The sequence below is a fragment of the Suncus etruscus genome, chromosome 6 (assembly GCF_024139225.1).
Source record: "Suncus etruscus isolate mSunEtr1 chromosome 6, mSunEtr1.pri.cur, whole genome shotgun sequence".
Classification (NCBI taxonomy): Eukaryota; Metazoa; Chordata; class Mammalia; order Eulipotyphla; family Soricidae; genus Suncus; species Suncus etruscus.
Window position 1 is genome coordinate 36,637,169 of NC_064853.1, and position 20,829 is coordinate 36,657,997.

The window sequence follows — 20,829 nt, forward strand, 5'->3', positions numbered from 1 at the left end:
CCCCTGAGCCTGCTGGGGGCGATTTCTGAGCATAGAGTCAGGAGTAACCCCTGAGTGGTGCTGGATGTGACCCCAAAAAACAAAAAACAAACAAAACAAAACAAAAACAAATAAAGAGGTTAGAATCATGAAAAAGGAGATAGAATTAGGGTTGCCTGTGCTAATTTTTAAGTCCAAACTCTGAGATCATTTTGGCTCCCAGAATTAATGTACTGGACAACTTTAAAAAAAAAACTTTCACCAAAAAATACCTCCAAATCTTAGCAAATATTGTTATGTTTGTTGAACTTTGTAGTTATAAAGATCTCCAGAGGGCCAAAATGAATAGAAGAAACAGAATTTTAAGTATCTGTGTTGAATGTGCAGGTACCTTAATTGGCTTTGATAGTCTTATTTTCCAAAGATCTTTTCATTGTTTTTCATTTATTTTTAAGGGGCTGAAGATTTCCAAGCAGAGCTCAGAGGGAGCCGCTCCAGCAATACTCAGTCAGTTGGGTTGAATGTTTTAATTCTAGGGCCTTTCAGAGCTTAGAGTCATGAGGGCCACATTAGGGAATTAGGGATAAAAATGAGCCTCTTATGCAGCAAAGAATGCACCCCTGACCCCTGAACTTCCTCTGGGGATGGGGTGAAACCACACTCAGCAGTGCTCAGGGATTATTCCTTGCTCTGTGCTCAGAGATCACTCCTGGTGAGGCTCAGGGAACCATAAGTGTTACTAGATGTATACAAGGCAAGCACCTTAACCCCTGTACTATCTCTCTGGTCAAAGGATCTTGTCTTTCAGCAGCAATAATAAGATAGAAGTTGAAGTCCTGAGCCTATGCAAGGCCAGGAAATGTACCTGAGTTTACTCAAAAAAAAAAAAAAAAAAGAAAAGAAAAGAAAAGAAAAAGAAAAATCCAACCAGATAAGTTTCTTCAGCTATTTACTCTTGAGTTAAAATAGTGTAACACTGATGAGAAAGACTCAGCTATGACTCTATTACAGGGTAATAAAGTAATTTCAAAGTACTCTCTCTACCCCATGAAAGTCAGAGTGCACAAATAATACCTGTGTTCTCTAGGAACTCTCAAATTATAAGAAGATATATCTGGGGTGCATAGCTGAAGCAAAATAAAAAATCTCTTGAGGTTTATAATCCAAGTATCCTAAAATTCCCAAGAGAATTACTACTGAGTTCAGAACTATGAGGCCTTCAAAAATGATAAGATATTAATAGCTATAGCAAACAGTAATATGTATAATCCCAAAACTTTTAGATAATAGAAACAACAGATCAATCAGCACAGTAATACAACATGTTGGGTGCTTGCCTTGCATAAGGCTAATCTGAGTTCAATCCTCAGCATTCCATATGGTTTCCTAGCCCTTCTAGGACTAAGCCCTGAGCACTGCTGAGTGTGGCCCAAAAAATTAAAACAAAAAATAGGAGGCCGGAGAGATAGCACAGCAGTAAGGCATTTGCCTTGTACACAGACAAGATGGTGGTTCAAATCCTGGCCTCCCGTATGGTCCTCAAGCCTACCAGAAGCGATTTCTGAGCCAGGAGTAAACCCTGAGAGCTGCTGGGTGTGACCAAAAAAAAACAAAACAAAAAAACAAATCAAGCCCTCAATTTATAAACAAATTATTTGGGAAAAGGATTAAAAAAATTCTAAAAAGGGAGGGGGACAGGGCATGTGGAAGAACTCTTCCCAGCAGTTGCTGGAACTTAACGGTGATACTTGGATACATGAACCACACTAAAGGTGATACTTGCCCAACCTGGCTAGCAATTCAATGCTAGAGTCCAAGAAAGTGGTGCTATTTGGGCCATGCAGTGCCAGAGATTGCCAGTCTCCTCAATGGTGTTCAGGCATCTCCTGAGCAGACATAGCAATGCTCAGGGGCCTACAGGACTGCCCCCAGCAATACAAAAGACCATATTGCTGATCAAATTGGGTCAGGCACATGGTAGACAGACATGTCCTCTAACTATGGTTATATCTCTTGCCTCAAAAAGGGAGAGTTTTTTTAAAATGAGAAATGTTAAACATCCTATTATTTACCTATATTTTGTTTTCTTTAGGGGGCCATTCCAGTAGTGCTCAGAGCTTATTCCTGAACTCAGGTATCATGATGGGAGTTTGGGGGACCACATGTGGTGGCAGGGATCAAACCCAAGTTTTTAAGTTCTACCCATTATAGTGTCTCTGTGGCCCCAAGTAAATTTTTTTTTTTTTTGGTTTTTGGGTCATTCCTGGTTGTGCTCATGGGTTCCTCCTAGCTCTATGCTCAGAAATTGCTCCTGGCAGGCTCAGGGGACTGTATGGGATACTGAGATTCGAACCACCATCCTTCTGCATGCAAGGAAAATGCCCTACCTCCATGCCATCTCTCTGGGTCCCCCAAGTACTTAATTTTTAATGTGGGGCTGAAGAATGAAACTTACCATTTCATATGTTCATGAGGCTTCTGCTTTGCCACTGAGCTACATTTCTGACTTAAAACTATTTTCTAAAGTGATAAACTTAAATTTTTTTGACATCTAAAAGTGAAACAGCTACTAAGGCAAAGATATTAATAGGTTGTCACATAAGCAATTTAAATGTGCATGAAGAATTAACAGAAAATAAGCTATGTAAGGAATTTTCCCAGAATACAATATAGAAATAAAGAGGTAGGAAAATATTAGAGAAAAGCTTTAGGTTATATACCATTAGGAAGTCCAAAATATGCTGGTATGAAATTAAAAAAATAATTAGGAAAAATAGAAAAGGGGCATATTTGAAAAGATAATAAGTAGCATTTCTCTGTGTAATAAAAAGTATGTAACCTTAAGTCTTACGGTGTAAATAAAACAAAAATATTTTATATTTTAAACTATTTAAAACAAAAAGTAATCAAGCCAAATGCCTCGCTAACAGCATAGGTTTAAGGTATTGGAGAAGAAAAAATGTCTACTTAAAATTTACTATCTTGTTAATTTTTTTAGACTGTATATATATATATATATATATATATATATATATATATATATATATATATATATAAAATTGTCAAGTGGGGCCAACGAGGTGGTGCTTGCAAGCGCTAGCCAAGGAAGGACCACGGTTCGATCCCCCGGTGTCCCATGTGGTCCCCACAAGCCAGGGGCAATTTCTGAGTGCTTAGCCAGGAGTAACCCCTGAGCATCAAATGGGTGTGGCTGAAAACAAAAACAAAAACAAATATATATATATAAAATCAAGCAAGCCAACAATAGCATATATATGTATGCATCAACTGAAAAAAACATTTTAAGGAAAGTAGTGGAAACTAAAATTCAGATGCAAGAATTAATGGTACCCCCCAAAAAGGACTGGCTAATATATGGGTAAAGCTAATCAAGCTTTTCCTGTAATTAAATGATTTCATCAAGTTGATTAATTGGAATTATAATAATGTGAAACAAATTTATCAATCACCTATGAAATCTGGAGTAGATAAAATATTCTGTTTCTTGAATTGTTTGGGATTAGAGATAAATATGAATTTTAGAATTACTATGACTTTGCAGTTAAAATCTGAAGGAGATCTGCTAAAGGACTATAATGGGGGTTATCGCCAGTAGTACTTAAGGGAACCAGGATCATTCTTGGTGATACTCTCAGCCTAGCAGCGCTTGCCTAAGATTTAGTGCTTGGGCCTGGGGACACACCCAAGGAACTGGTGGGGGCAAGTGGATGGGGAGTCAGATAACAAATCTTGAACTTCTTACATGTAAGTCATATGCTTCAGCTTTTGAACTGTCTCCAGAGCCCTGCTAGATCCAACTGATTAACATCCATGTCTGTTGAGGAAGAACAGAGGAAGAAAATTCAGATGAATGCAAAAGAAGAAAAGAAAAATCAAGTTAAATAGAAATGTAGACAATTTAATTATAAAACATTTAGATACATAACTTATAAAATAAGCTTAAACTTACTAATCAGCTAATAGGTTATTTTTAAGCAGTTTATTGATTGATTGATTGATTGATTGATTGGCTGATTTTTTTGGGCTCTGTGCTCAGAAATTGCTCCTGGCAATGAAATGCCAATGATCAAACTGGGTTTGTCCTGGGTCAGCTGCAATCAAAGCAAATGCCTCACTGCTGTGCTATCTCTCCAGCCCCATATTTTTAAATCAACACAGTATTGGCAATCAATACATAAAATATGGCAAAATATTGCAAGTAAAGGAATATAAAATTATATCGGAAGCAAATCTTTATCCAAAGAAAGTGGATGCTAGAGCAGTAGTACAGAGGGTAGGACTCTTTCCTTCACACGGCTAGCCCAGGTCTGATCCTTGATATCCCATATGGTCCACTAGCACCAACAGGAATAATTCCTGAGTGCAGAGCCAGGAAATGAGTTCTGAGTACCCTGGTATGGTCCAAAATTAAAACAAAATACAAACAAAAAGTAAATAAAAATAAAAGTGTGAGTATTAGCTATATTAAAATTAGATAAAAGATATGTTGATACTAAAGAGCATTAATGAGGTCACTGTCTAATGATACAAGGAAAAAAGTTTCACCAAGAAAATGAAAGTTGGGGCCGGGCGGTGGCGCTGGAGGTAAGGTGCCTGCCTTGCCTGCGCTAGCCTAGGACGGACCGCGGTTAGATCCCCCGGCGTCCCATATGGTCCCCTAAGAAGCCAGGAGCAACTTCTGAGCGCATAGCCAGGAGTAACCCCTGAGCGTCACAGGGTGTAGCCCAAAAAAAAAAACCAAAAAAAGAAAAAAGAAAGAAAATGAAAGTTGTGTTCGCTTCAGCAGCACATATACTAAAATTGGAACAATACAGAGAAGATTAGATTGCCCCTGTGCAAGGATGACATGCAAATTTGTGAAGTGTTCCATATTTAAAAAAAAAGTTATAAATATATGTACCCTTAAAAATATTGCCCCTAGTATATATATAAAAAAAATTTGACAGAATTTTTTTTTGTTTGGTTTAGTTTTTGATGTTTGGGTCATACCCAGTGACACTCAGGGGTTACTCCTGGCTATGCAGTCAGAAATCGCTCCTGGCTTGGGGGACCATATGGGATGCCGGGGGATCGAACTGTAGTTTGTCCTAGGTTAGTGCGTGCAAGGTAAATAATCTACTGCCTGTCCCACCGCTCCAGCCTCAACAGAATTTTTTGGAAAATACATAATAACTAGGAAATTTTTTTAATCACATTTCTGAATGATTGAAAAAGCAAGCAGACAAAAAAATGATGCATTAATCAGCATAAACTAACCAATACTAAGTCACTTGAAAAGTTAAAAAAAAAGATACTGTTATGGGGGCTAGAGAAATGATACAGGGATTAAGATGCTTAGCCATTTTAATCCCCCCGCATTACATATGGTTCCCAGAGATTAGGAGTTATCCATCTACAGAGAGGTAAAAGAAAGCCCTAAGCACTGATGGGCAGGGTACCCAACTCCCTACAAATAAACTACATGCAAGATAATATTTATGATAGTAATAAAGTTTAAATATGCATAGGAAATTTTAGTAAAAAGAATTATATATTTATAAAGTAAATTTAAAATTATATTGAAGACAAGCTACATTAAAGAATAAATACAAGTAGAAAAATTCATGCTCGTGAAGAAAGGCTCAGTATTATTCAGGTAAATGTTATTACTTTTAATATTAATCTATAAATTCACTAGGATTCCAACTAAATCCATGTTTTTGTGTGAAATTAAAAAAAACTGATTATGAAATTTATTTATCAAGGAAAAAGAATAGACAAATCATTGTTGAAGAAGAACACAATAGGGAACTTTTTTCCTACCAAGATTATATGCTTAGCAAGACTATTAATATTGTACAGGATCAGGGGCTGGAGAGATAGCATGGAGGTAAGGCGTTTGCCTTTCATGCAGAAGGATGGTGGTTCGAATCCTGGCATCTCATATGGTCCCCTGTGCCTGCCAAGGGCGATTTCTGAGCATAGAGCCAGGAGTAACCCCTGAGCACTGCCAGGTGTGACCCCCCAAAATATATATATATATATATATATATTGTACAGGATCAGAGAGTAAGACCAGGAAGTGGAGTGGAGTTGAGTGTTGGACACAGATTTGGAAATTTTCTATGCAACTTCTTTAGAAACAAGCACCCAAAAACTCTGTACAGCTGCTAGTTCAGTGGGAGAGGGCTGCTGCAGCTATTTTAGAAGACAAAGTTAACTGTGTTTAATAAAGCAGAAGATGTTTACATCTCTTTGTAATACAGCATTTCTATTCTTAGGTATATACTATAAAGCACTGTTATATGTTTATGTGCTATAAAGCACTGTTTTATGACCCCTTATAGGGGGTCATAAGGGCTCAGGATAGTCCAAGGTGACAACAGGTAGAAATTGTATAAATGGGGCATCACAGCATGGAGCTAGGAGACCAACTAGTAAGATAGGGGGTTCACAGTAAAGAAAGTAGGTCAGAAAGGGGTCACAGTAAGGAAATGGTGAAGAAACAGTGACCTAAACTAGCCCTCCTCCATGTGTTTAGAGAAACTAATATTAGTTGCTAATTTTCAAATTTTACTTTATATACTCAAGGCAAAAATTTTTAAGAGTCTGTATATTTATAACTTAATTTTCTTGGTGAAACTTTTTTCTTTAAATCATTTGATTTAGAACTAATACTAGTCTGATCATTAAAATTCTTGAAGTTAGCAACTTTATAAATTGGGAACAGCCTTAAATGCTCATCAAAAAAGCCAGTCAGTTATTGTATTGTAAAGATAATTCTATTAACAGCTGAAATGTACTACTAGCAGTTAAAAGGAACTAGAGCTAAATTTATCATAAAAATGTGTCAAATAGTACGATAGTATTTATATAAAAATGTTTGTTTTGGGGCCACATCTGTGGTGCTCAGGGATCACTCCTAGAGGTACTCTGAGAACTATGCAGTGCTAAGATTAAAACTTGACCTCTGCTTCCCTCTCCCTGCTCCAATCCTCTCCACTCTCTCCTCTCCTCTCCCCTCTCCTTCCTGCACTCTCCTCTCCCCCCTCCTCTCCCCTCTCACATCCTCTCCCCTCTTCTCTCCTCTCTCCTCTCCCCTCTCCCCTCTCCTTTCTCGTCTCCCCTCTCCCCCCCTAAAGAAAAGATTAAAAAAAAAAACCTTGACCTCCATGAAAACATGTGCTTCATCCCATTGATCTATCTCTCTAGCCCTTATGTAAAATTTTAAAGTATATAAATCGGTATGTTCATAGGTAATAAAGAATAAAATACTATGAGGAATAAGATAAAGGAAAGCACAGAAGGGAATTCAGCTATATTGTCTTTTCTTACTTAAAAAATCTGAAGCCAAAATGTGAAGATGTTAGGATTTACAAAATAATATTTTGAAATTCATTCAAAACAAATACTAGCTGAATATTTCAGGGAGTAGTCCCCTGGTTCACTGAGCACTTCTGGAAGTCCCCCCAGAAATTAATCATTACTATTGATTAAAAAATTAATAGAAAAATTAACTCTCCTTATAATCTTATATAATCTTTATACACGTATTTTTGATCATCCAAATGAGATAGCATCTTTGGGCATTCATAGCCTCTCTCTTTGCGTCTAGGTCTGTATATTTCTGTTTCTCATCTAGGAACCACCATCGCCTTCCCACAACTTCTTCAAAATGGGAATGAAGCTAGAAGCTGTGGACAGGAAGAACCCTCATTTCATTTGCCCAGCCACTATTGGGGAGGTGCGGGGCTCAGAGGTGCTTGTCACTTTTGATGGGTGGCGAGGGGCCTTTGACTACTGGTGCCGCTTCGACTCCCGGGACATCTTCCCTGTGGGCTGGTGTTCCTTGACTGGAGACAACCTACAGCCGCCTGGCACTAAAGGTAAAAGGCCCCATCTATGAGCCCTTGGAATCTAGAACTAAGGTGATACGGGAGATTATCTAGATCTCCAAGGTCTTGTAGCTTCATCAGTGAATTCTACTAGTAGAGGAGGAACAAGGGCTAACAAATTGGTAAAAAAATAAAACTATATGGGGTCAGGTGATAGTCAGCGGGCAGAACATTTGCTTTGCACACGACTGCCCCAGATTGCGTCTCTGGCATCCAGTATGGTCCCCCAAGCCAGCCAAGAGTGATCCGTGTCCATAACCAGTAAGCACGGAGCACTGAAATTTGCTTCCCTCCAAAAAAAAAGAAAAAAGAAAAAGAAAAAAAAAATCTAAGTGTAGGCTGGAGTTCAGAAACAATAAAATGAAATGCTAAATGAATCTAATCATGGCATTGAGGATGAAGTAAACAGTTCTTACTGGGTTATCCTGGTTTGTTCTCAGGACACTAGCTCCTCATGTTCCACTCCATTTCTCATGATTTCATAGTTACAGTAGCAACATTCTCAATGTCCACAGCATCCTCGAGTCTTTGGGGCTCTGTAGATGAGCAGTTTGTTCTTAAGACTTCTTGAGAAACACTATAGCAGAATGGAAACTCTAGACTTTGACCTAAGATAGATTTTGGTTTGCATTCCACTATTTTTTGCACCAGCTGTGTGGCTTTGGGCAGCTAGTTACCACTTTAAACCTCAAATTCCTCATCTGTAAAAGAATGCCTATTTCATAAAATCAGTGTGTGAGAAATAAATGAGATTTTTATAGATAAAATACGTATCTGGCAAAGATCCAATATTAAACAAATGTTCTGTTGTATTACTACTGCTAGTATACTAATAATTAGATCAGTGTTATATTTATTATAATTACCATATAAATGCACTATTATTTCAATTCAGCATGTTTTAATATGCTTATTATCAGCATTATTGTACTATTACAATAAAAATATCCATTACCAATCTGAGCATCTACATAATAGTACTGGAATAGCACCACAGAGTAATTGAGCACTATTGTGTTTCTGATGATGTTGGAGACCATCCAGGATTGAGTCTGAGATCACTGCTCTTAGTAGGGGGAATAATAATTTCATTTTCTTAAGTACAAAATACCTGGTGTGTCTGAGGGAATAAGAAGTCACTTTTTCTGTTGTGTGGAGGTAGGTCTTTTTTAATAAACCTGTCAAATTTGTTCATTTATTCACTCAGTATCGAGCACCTAGTTGTGTGTCAAACTGAAACTATAGTAATGACAAAGGTGAAAGTTTTTCTGCCCTCATGACTCCTCCTTTATTTAGGTTCGGGGCCACATGAGGCAATGCTCGGATCTCTGCTCTACACTCAGGAAACACTTCTGGCAGTCTTAGATAGGATGCTCAGAATGGAACCTGGGTTGTTCACTTGCAAGACAAACACTTGACCCACTGCACTTTCTCTCCAGGCCCAATATTTATTTAATTTAATGTAATTTTAATTTTTGTGCCATAGAATAGTATTAAGGTAGTTACAATAATAAAGTTTGTATACAACATTGTTGTACCCCGCCACCAGCAAAGTGCCTATGTCCTTCTCTCACTGTCTGTCTCTTCTCTTCTGGTCTTTCTATCCTTTTCTCTCTTCCCATACTGTTTAGAAATTGGCTTGATATCCCAATGCCAAAGATTTGTCCTTATTTATTACTCTCCTATTCTCTTATTTTGACTTCCTATTTAAGACAGAGAAGTGAGATCATCTGGTGCTTGTCTTTCTCCTGTTGACTTCACTTAACACACCTTCCAGTTTCATCCATGTTCCCTGAGCGCTGCCTGGTGTGACCCAAAAACCAAAAAAAAAAAAAAAAAAAAAGAGGAGGGGTCGGAGAGATAGCATGGAGTTAGGGCATTTGCCTTGCATGCAGAAGGATGGTGGCTCAAATCCCGGCATTCCATATGATCCCCCGAGCCTGCCAGAACTGATTTCTGAGTGTAGAGCCAGGAATAACCCCTGAGCGCTGCCAGGTGTGACCCCCAAAAAGAAAAAAAAAAGAGAAAAAAAAAAGAAACCAATTCTATCCATGTTGCAGCATAATTCAAGATTTTATCTTTTCTTACAGCTGCATAGTATATACCATTGTATGTACTTACCACAACTTCTTGATGCATTCATGTGTAGTTGGACATTTGGGTGTTTTCATGTTCTAGGTATTGTACTAAACATTGTAGTGAACATGGTGCATGTGCATATATCCTTTAAAATTTGACTTTTTGTGTTTTGGGCTGAATGCCAAGAAATGTAACTGCTGGGTTACATACATTCTTACTGTTATGAAAAAATTGCACGCTATTTTCCATAGAGGTTGAGCCAGACGACATTCCCACCAACCATGAGTGAGGGCCTTTTCCTGACTGCACCAGAACCACACTTGTTTTCAGTCTTTCTGATTTATGCTCTTCTCACTGTGTGACTTAATATCTCATTATTTTGATTTACATTTCCCTTATAATAAGTGATGCTGAGCACTTTTTCTTTTTAATTTGCGTGTTATCTCTGTGTCATCTTTGGTGATTTCAGATAGCTTCTCCTAAGGAACTCAAGTATAATAAGATAGAGACAATGAAGATGTAAAGGAAGACTTCTATTTTAATATTCTTATTGAAGTATAATTGAAATTAAATAAATAGTGCAGTTATACAGTTTGAAATTTTGATAATATGTATTCATTTGTCAAACTTTACTACAATAAGAATAATGAGCATATCCCCTGAAAGTTTTTATGTTATTGATGAAGAAGGGTCTTACTTAGATTTCAATTCTTTTATTGTTGTTTGTTTGTTTGTTTTTGTTTGTTTTGGGCCACACCTAAGGCACTTAGAGGTTACTCCTGGTTCTGTGCTCAGAAATCACTCCTGGCAGGCTCAGAGATCCTATGGGAAGCTGGGGATTGATCCCGGATTGCCTGCATGCCTGGTGTGCTATCGCTCCAGCCCCCAGATTACAATTCTTTTGAGGAATTTTATTGAAAAAGTAATACTTGGAGCTGGAGCGATAGCGCAATGGTAGGGTGTTTGCCTTGCATGCAGCTGACCCAGGACGGAACTTGGTTCAATCCTCAGTGTCCTATATAGTCCCCCAAGCCAGAAGTGATTTTTGAGCACATAGCCAGGAGTAACCCCTGAGCATCACCAGGTGTGACCTCCCCAAAAAAGAAAAAGTAATACTTAAACAAGAAGGAAAAATAAGAAGGAAGATGGGGATGACATGAAATCAAAAGTGGTAAAATTATATTGGACCCTGAAAGCTAATACAGGGAAATTATCAGAGGGAATTCTGTACTAGAGAAAGAACAAAATATGATTTTTTCCTTCAAATTAACCTGTGACTGAGCTTAGAATTAGAGTGCATACCTGGCATATTTGATACATTGGGTTCTATTCTTAGTACTACAAGAAAAATAAAGCAAAAAAAAAGTAATATCAAATAAAAGAATTTAATTTTTAAAAGTAAGCAAAATAAAATAATTGTAACAAAAATTTCAAAAGTTTTACAGTACAATAGTTAAATAACCTAGGGAGGGGCCAGAGAGTTAGTACAGTGGGTAAAAGAGCTTTCCTTGTAAACAGTCGATCCAAATTCAGTCCCTGGCATCCCAAAAGGTCCACTGAGCACCAGCAGGAGTGATAACCTGAGGGCAGAGCTAGGAGTAACCCCTGTACACCATAAGTGTGAACTCCTCCCACAAAAAAAAAAAAAACTAGCCTAATTAAGAATGGGCAAAGATATTTACCATATTTTCCGGCGTATAAGACGACTTTTGTTTTTGTTTTGTTTTCTTTTGGTTTGGTCCCCACCCAGCAGTGCTCAGGGGTTACTCCTGGCTGTCTGCTCAGAAATAGCTCCCGGCAGGCACGGGGGACCATATGGGACACCGGGATTCGAACCAACTTGGGTCGGCTGCTTGCAAGGCAAACCCCGCTGTGCTATCTCTCCAGGCCCTCCGACTTTTGAAACAAAAAAAGTCAACCAGTAATCGGGGTCGTCTTATTCGGAGTAAATCCCGAAACATTTGCCGCTAAACGAAACAAACAAACAAACAAACAAACAAAAAAAAATATATATATATATATCAGGCCGCAGAGTTTCCAAATCTCTTCCTTGGGGACTCCCAAACAGTACTCAGAAGATTTGGGGGCCACTTCTGGCAAAACCCAGCTAACCGTGTTGGTGGTTCAGTGCTAGGGTCCGAGGATGGGGTGTTGTTTGGTTCATGTAGTGGGAGAGATTAACTGACGCCACCAGGGAATTGCCAGAAAAGGTGCCTATGATAAGGGACCAATCACTGCAAGGCTGCTCGGACCGCCTCTCTGACTCAGCCAATCCAAGCAGGCTTTTTAGGCATGCAAATTAGACAATGTTCTGGACCCCAATCGACACTGTCAAAAGCCTGCTCAGATTGGCCAGAGTCAGAGAGGAACCTTTGCTTGTTGTGATTGGCTCACTGTGGTACATATAGTTGCAGCACAGGGACATTCTGTCTGATACAACGAATATAGGCCTAAACCTATGTTTTAACTGCAAAATTAGGGGTCGTCTTATACGCCCAGTCATCTTATATGCCGGAAAACACGGTAAATAGACATTTGTCCAAAGAAGACACACAACTGGTCAAAATGCACTTGAAAAAATTCTTTTTTTTTTTTTTTTTTTGGTTTTTGGGCCACACCCGGCGGTGCTCAGGGGTTACTCCTGGCTGTCTGCTCAGAAATAGCTCCTGGCAGGCACGGGGGACCATATGGGACACCGGGATTCGAACCAACCACCTATAGTCCTGGATCGGCTGCTTGCAAGGCAAACGCTGCTGTGCTATCTCTCCGGGCCCTTGAAAAAATTCTTATATCATCAGGCATTAGGTAATGCAAATTAAGGTCACCATGTAATTTATACCTGTGGAATGGCTAGGCTGAAAAGACCAGTAATAGCAAGTGTGGGTAAGAATGGAAAAATTGAAGTTGTTTTGCATTGCTAGTGAGATTATAAAATTGTACAACCACTTTGGAAATAGTTTATAAGCAAACTTAACATGTTATATATAATTACCTATAGCAATTCCACTATGGATTGTATCAAAGATGACAATAAATATAGAGTCACACAAATTTTATGATTATAAATGTCCATCGAAGCATTATTTCTGAGAGCCAGAAGTTGAAAATTCCAGATGTTTATCATCATCTGAATAGATAAAATAGCATTAATGTGAAATAGGATTTGGAAATAAAAGAGAATGAAGTGATGAAATATGCTGCAACACAAGATGTACCTTTAAAAAATTATACTAAGTGAAATGGGCCAATTGTATGATTTCATTTATATAAAATGTCCAGAATAGGCAGACACAGACCCAAAGTTCATATGGTTGCCAGGAGCAAGCTGTGAGAAGAGAAATAGAATGTGACTGCTGATGGGTATGGGTTTCTTTGGGGATGATACATTTGTTTTAAAATTAGATGGAGATGCACTTTGCATGGCTCTGTGAAGCTACTACAGAAATGTCTGTATTTTAATAAAAGAAAAGAGTAAATTTTAGATAATATTTATGCCTTTAAAAAGCTATTATTTAAATATCATAGAGGCTTCTGTATGAAGAAGAGACTATGCTGTGGTAACTGGGCATAGAAGAGCTATGTTTTGGATGAATTAGGATAGTGGTCCTGAGGTGCTGGGAGCTTGAAATGGTGAGGGGGTGGTGAGTGAAATACACTTTTTTGTTGTTGTTGTTGGGCTCAGGGGTTATTCCTGGCTCTGCACTCAGAAATCACTCTGGCAGGCTTGAGGGACCATATGGGAAACTGGGAATCAAACCACAGTCTGTCCTGGGTTGGCCTCATGCAAGGCAAATGCCCTATCGCCGTGCTATCTCTCCAGCCCCTGAAATACACTTCTTTTTCTGGGGGGTGAGGGGTAGGTCCATACACGGCAGCGCTCAGGTGTTACTCCAGGTTCCATGCTCAGAAATCGCTTCTGGCAAGCTCAAGGGACCATATGGGATGCCAGGATTCAAACCACCATCCTTCTGCATGCAAGGCAAACATCCCATCTCCATGCTATCTCTCTAGCCCTCTGAAATACACATCTTAACTCTCCACCCCTCTCTCTCTATGCCTCAAGATACAAATGTCCTTAGATCACTAAGAGAAATCAGTTGCTGAACACCCCCTACTGCTTTTTCCAGGAGATAATATCTTTGTGTCAGCAGCAAAAGGAGATGTGCTTTGCAAGCAATAAGAGTCATTTTTTAAAATTTGAGGCGAAAGCAAGATAGACCTTAAAACTCCAGTCTATTCAGTGTAATTGGTTGATTTTCATGTGCTCTTGCCTAAAGAACTCTTGTTTTGATTGGTAAATCTTTTGCAGCGTTCAAGCATTTCCAAAGAGCTTAAGTTTCTTTTATATCCAGAAACAGTTGAGCATAAGTTCCTTTTTTGACTACACATAAGACCTCTAAGGAATATGAGTTGATTGGAGCTTCAGAAGTGTTTGCTGGATGTTTTACTCTCCTGTGACTCGAAAGTCATCACATTCTTAGCAGGCCAAGCTTAGGTGCCTGGAAGAAATCTCCCAAATCAGATCTTTGGGTCATCATCCCAGGTTGTTTTCTCTCAAATTCATGTTCTCTGTAGATCCTAAAACGTTGTTTCTAGTATTAACAGAAGTTGAGCCATCTTCACTTCTTGGCAAGGGAGCAAGTGACACAATGCGGAAAGAATGTGGTTTCTCAATTAATTGCACAAAACAAGATGTTCACTGTGTGTATGCCGTTCTTTCTAATTACAGTATCTCCTCCTTCCTTTCCACCCTCCTGGTAATCAATATGCATGTATCTTAAAAAGTGGAATAAGACCATGTCTAGAAGTAAAAACAGTAATATGCTTCTGATTTTCTCTTACCCACCAAACTAGGTATGATTGTTTTCAGATAAATTTTATTTAGGAAAACAGCGAAGTACAGAATGTTTCAGGGTAGCTGAAGGTTCCCATGCTTATTAGAATAAAATCACAGAAACATTGTAGTATAGGGAAAAAAAAAAACCTTACTGAAAGAAGATTTTTACTGAGGCAAAAAGTAGAGACAGCAAGTAAGGAGCAATAGTACAGTGGGGAGGATATTTGCCTTGTGCAAACTGACCCAGATTCAATCTTTGGTATGTCTATGGCCCCCTAAGTCCCTCTAAGAGTAATACCTGAGCACCACCACACAAGGCCCCCAAACCAACACCAAAACAAAATAGAGATAGTAAAGGGCACAGAACTCAAGCTGTCTTTTGGAGGAATGTTGCAGAGTTTGATCATCTTAGCCAGAAAGAGACCGGTCAGTTTCTTTCTTTTTTTTTTTTTTAAATGCTTTCTTTTGGTGGGGGGGAGTCACACCCAGCAGTGCTCAGGGATTACTCCTGGCTCTACACTCAGAAATAGCCCCTGGCAGGCACAGGGGACCATATGGGATGTCAGGATTCAAACCACTGTCCTTCTGCATGAAAGGCAAACCCCTTACCTCCATGCTATCTCTCTGGCCCCAGAGACCAGTCAGTTTCGAAACTAATCTACATCTCTCTGTCTCAGTCTCTCTCTCTCTTCCTCCCTCTCCCTTACTTCCTCCCTCCCCTTTTCCTTCTCTTTCTTCTCTCTTTCTCTTCTCTCTCTCTCTTTCCCCACTCCCTCCCACCCTACACAGTCTACACCCAGGCTACCTTCCTCTTTGTCTACTAGGACACACGAGCAGGTGACATACTCTGTGCAGGTGGCTTCTGGAAATCACTCCGTCTACTGTCTTGACAAGGTCTATTCTCTAGCATGTCAGAGAAAGTGTGGGCACATTGGATACGTAAGATGTGTGGCTCTTCAGCTAGTTTTATTTTAGCCCTTTGAAATATACTCATTCCAGCCTTGTCATTATTTTCTGTTATATCCATGTGTATGCTTACACATATACACAGATACATGAAGTCACACACTATTTGTTCCAGCTATGGCCCTCTATTCTAATTACAACTAGAAAATTTAGCCTCTGTTCCTCCAGATTAAATGTCTGAAATGAGAAAACAAGTATGCAGACACATAGCACCATAGTAGTAGTCCACTATATATAATATCTGAATTAAGATCCCAGACATTTCATGAAAATGGAACTTCATGCAGGGACATTTCAGAGCTCTGTTTTGGTTAAGAAATATATGGCATGAGGTTTATTCAGAAAATTACTATCACCATGACTGGTTTTATCATAATTGTATGCTTAAGGAACAAAAGTAAAAAAATTGGCATGTAGGGAAGGAAATGAGTAGTAGTAGAAAGGAACTAGGGATCTGAGTTTGTCCACCTGTATGAATTGTATTTGCCAAAAGTGCAGAAAAGCCACATCCTGTGTCTCTCTTCCAGCTTTCTTTAGCCTCTTGAATGCAACTTTGTTCTTTCTCCCATATTTACTGACCACAGATATTTGAGAGTGGCCATAATCCTGGGCAAGTGTAGTGAGAAAACCAACAGCTCTCAAAAGTCCAAAGTATGGATATGTGACATAAGCAGTTCATAAATATAGCATCAGTTATTTAGAGAAAATACTTAAAATAGTTTTCTTTATTTCATTTGAATAAGTGAATTGGGGGTCATACCTGGTGGTTTTGGGGAGGTTCTTCCTGCTATGAGTCCTGGGGTTCCTTCCAGCATTCCTGAAATGCCAGGAATCAAACCTGGACCCTCTGCACAGTGACGCGATGGGAGAAAGACGAATACACAGAGACAGCGGTGGACGGAAGCAGATGCTCTGGTGGAGTATGTGGGGCTGCAATGTTTTATGTATGAAACTAGAGCATTAACTGTATTGTAAATCAAGGTGCCTAATTTTTAAAATGTAATAATATGAGGCTGGAGAGATAGCATGGAGGTAAGGCGTTTGCCTTTCGTGCAGAAGGTCATTGGTTCGAATCCCGGCATCCCATATGGTCCCTCGAGCCTGCCAGGAGCAATTTCTGAGTGTGGAGCCAGGAGTAACCCCTGAGCACTGCCGGGTGTGACCCCAAAACCAATAAATAAATAAATAAATAAATAAATAAATAAAATGTAATAATATGGGGGTGGAGCATTAGCACAGTGGGTAGGGCACTTGCCTTGTATGCAGCTAACATAGGTTTAATTTCCCAGCGCCCCATATAACCCCATGAGCACTGCCAGGAGTGATGTCTGAGTACAAGAGATGGGAATAAACCCTGAGCACTACTGTGTGTGGTCCCAAAAACAAACAAATATTAATTTAAAAAACCCAGCCCCTCACATACAAATCCTGTGCCCAGCCCGTCAACTTCTCTCCTATCCTCTTTTGCAAACTTGTATTATGATACCAACTGTGTGTCAGCATAAAAAAACACATCAACTTTCATAATGCTCTATTTTAAATGTTTATGATTTTTAAGAATATCGTATTGTAAACCAGCAATAAGGCTGTTACTGAATTTAACTGAAGTTTCCTTTTTGAATATGAGGAAGTACTGTAACTATAAATGGGAATGGCTGAATGTCAATTATTGACCTGCTAAGAGAAACACTTGAGCAGTCTTGTGTATCAAGAATATGAGGAAATGTTTGCTCTGAACTCCTGTGCGGTCCCACATGAGTGTCATTCTATTCTCTTCTTTCTGCAGAAGCCTGTGTTCTCTCTTGAAATTTTCTTTTCTCTATATTTTTTAAGTTTCTTCATTAAAGAAAATAATGTAAGAAAACTTGGTAAACACTTAAGCAGAACAAAGGAAAGCAACCAGGCGTGGATGGTAGGGCAAGAAGACAGGAGCTTGACTCATAATCTTCTCATCTTCACTGTCTTCTTAAGAGAGATAGAATGTGTCAGTTGATTTGCTGGTGCTTTATCCCATTGTGGTTCTGTTCTAAGTGGCAGGAAGCAATCCATGCTTTATTAAGTGAACTAGAATTTAGAAGAATGAAGTTTCGGTACTGGCATTAGCCCACTGGCAGCACTTACCTGAACCCAGCCAAGTTGAGTAAAGCTAATAAAGAACACATCCTCTACGTCACTATGCCAAGGCCTGTAATACATTGTCATGAATGAAGACAAGATCCCAGTCCAAAAGATTGATCAATAAAATGGACCTCTGTTTTTTTTTTCATTTTCTATGTCACATAGACACACACATATAAACTGCACTTAATACATTCTATGGATCCATTTCTAAGAGTTATGTTATTGCAGAGAACAAAGATCTTGTCATGAAATATTTAGGGCTACTCATATTCCCAACTAAGGGTTGTTGGGGAAAAATAGAAACCAGCAGAATCTGGAAACAACTGAGATGCCTAACAACAGATGAGTGGCTAAAAAAAAAACTGTGGTACATATATGCAATGGAATACTATGCAGCTATTAGAAAAATGAAGTCATGAGATTTTCTTTTACATAAATGAACATAGAACTATTATGCTGAATGAAATTAATCAGAGGGAGAGACACAGAATAGTCAATTTGTGGGATTTAAGAAAAATAAAAGACTGGGGCCAGAGAGATAGCATGGAGGTAAGGCGTTTGCCTTGCATGCAGAAGGTCGGTAGTTCAAATCCGGCATCTCATATGGTCTCCCGAGCCTGCCAGGAGCTATTTCTGAGCATAGAGCCAGGAGTGACCCATGAGTGCTGCCGGGTGTGACCCAACTCCCCCCAAATATATATATATATATATATATATATAAGATAGTATAGTAAAAATACCCAGAGACAATAGAGGTGAGGTTTGAAAGGACCAGCCCATGATATGAAGCTTAACACAAAGGTTGGTGTGTGCAGTTAGAGAAATAACTACACCAACAACTATCATGACAATGGTAGTGAGAGAAATAGAATGCCTGTCTCGAATACAGGCGGTGTGGGGAAGGAGGGAAATGGGGGACACTGTGGTGGAAAGGTTGCACAGGTGAAAAGGGTGTTCTTTTTATTCTTTTTTTTGGGGGGGGGCACACCCGGCGGTGCTCAGGGGTTACTCCTGGCTGTCTGTTCAGAAATAGCTCCTGGCAAGCACGGGGGACCATATGGGACACCGGGATTTGAACCATCCACCTTTGGTCCTGGATCACCTGCTTGCAAGGCAAATGCCGCTGTGCTATCTCTCAGGGCCCGGGTGTTCTTTTTATGACTGAAATCCAACTACAAACATGCTTGTAACCATGGTGCTTAAATAAAGACTTAAAAAAAAAAAGCAGAATCCTAATGCCTTTATTATAAATAGGCATGTTTAATTCTTATACTTTATTTGGTGATGTGCTCTTATTTTGTATATTGATGTTATTGTAGTAAAATAGAACAAAAAATGGTCTTTGGAGACAGTAATATCTAGGTTCCTGATTTTACCATGTTTTGGTTATTCCTGTGATTGGATTTGTTTCTCAGTCCTTCGCTGGTTTGGACTCTTGGTCTGTTTCAGTTGTGCCTACTGTGAATGTTTTACTTCAGGATGTCATAAGAAGTGCACATTGGAGTCTAAAAGAGTAAATAAATACCCTGACTTAGCATATTGTAATAAAGATATTGAGGGGCTGGTGAGATAGCATGGAGGTAAGGTGTTTGCCTTTCATGCAGAAGGTCATCAGTTCGAATCCCGGCATCCCATATGGTCCCCTGTGCTTGCCAGGAGCAATTTCTGAGCATGGAGCTAGGAGTAACCCCTGAGCACTGCTGGGTGAGACCTCCCCCACAAAAAAGATATTGAATTCTTTTCTTTTAAAATTTGTGTCATGCCTGGTGGTGATCCCAACTCAGTATTTTGTTAGTTGCTACTGGGATTGCTTAGGGGACCACATGGTGTCAGGAATATAACCCAGACCTGCATGCAGGGCATGTGCTCAGTCCATTGAGCTCTTTGTCTGTTTTAGATATTTTTTCTAATTTTGTATATTCATTAGCAACAGAAGATGCTTAATGTTGTTCCTTATCTGATCTCAGCACAAGTTGAAACAAACTTCAGGGCATTATATCCATGTTAAATACAGGCATTTTATGGGAGTTCTCTTTTTTTTTCCTTCTGCTTCTAAGGTGTCTGATGGTAATTTATAGAATTGGAAAGTGGTTTATAATTCTTTTTTAGTATAGTACCCAGATTGTAATAAACTGAATATTTACCTCTTATAAATGCTTTCATCAGATAAGGGAATTTCTCATTTTCCCAATGATAATTTTTCATTGAAATCAGTAGAGATATGGAATTTATCCTAAATAAAGATAATATATGTGGTTTCATGAAAGCATACCTCAAATTTACTTGCCTATGCATGGTCACTATTCAGAAGATACTGCAGAGTCAGTCTTATTTAGAATGTTCTATGGAAAAGAATGTAGGCTACAAAAAATATGTTAACCTTTTGTTTATCTGTCAATTTACTACTATATTAGACTACGTACCTTCATAGAACTGCTTAGAAGGGTATTTAGTGAATACCATTTTATTTATTAATTTTGGTATTTGGGATACACTCATAATGCCTGGCACAGTTACTCCTGGCACAGGGATCATATGGGATTGAATCCAGGTCAGTGTGTGCAAGGCAAGCACACTACTCACTGTATTATTGCTCTGGTCCCTGGGCACCATTTTAGTAAGAAAGTTATCATTTATCAAGACAATATATGATCCCAAAATATGGTAGCAGATGCTACAATACATTATCTCAGTAAGTCTCATTAACTGCCTTGTAGTAGTTATAGTACAGGGCTTAAGGTGTTTCTTTTGCCAGTAGCCAAACACAATTCTATTCTGGACTCCACATACGGTCCCTCATATGTCAGGAGTGATCCCTTGAGCACAGGGCCTGGAATAAACCCTGAACACTGTTGGGTGTGGCAAAATAAATAATGAAATTTAAAAAATAATGAGTATGTAATATTTCAAAAGGAGATACTTAAAATTTTCAAAATATAATGAAATGTTTGA

The 20,829-nt window shown here is 38.9% G+C and overlaps 2 protein-coding genes and 1 non-coding gene across 9 annotated transcripts in view; 2 read left to right on the forward strand and 1 right to left on the reverse strand.

Moving 5' to 3' along the window:
• The window catches only part of CTPS1 (CTP synthase 1), a 1,052,426-nt gene that overhangs the window by 922,124 nt on the left and 109,473 nt on the right, over positions 1-20,829 (reverse strand). The window lies entirely within an intron of this gene.
• SCMH1 (Scm polycomb group protein homolog 1) overlaps positions 1-20,829 on the forward strand; it is a 207,877-nt gene that overhangs the window by 118,353 nt on the left and 68,695 nt on the right. For 6 of the 7 annotated variants that reach the window (XM_049774735.1, XM_049774737.1, XM_049774736.1 and 3 more), the window contains one exon: positions 7,622-7,865. The exons of the other annotated variant lie outside the window; for it this stretch is intronic. In XM_049774735.1, coding sequence (XP_049630692.1) covers positions 7,622-7,865 — 244 coding nt within the window. The remainder of the gene's footprint in view (positions 1-7,621; positions 7,866-20,829) is intronic. 7 annotated transcript variants of the gene reach the window in all.
• On the forward strand, positions 4,771-4,876 carry LOC126013153 (U6 spliceosomal RNA). Its single transcript, XR_007497482.1, has one exon. It is a non-coding gene; the product is annotated as a U6 spliceosomal RNA (small nuclear RNA).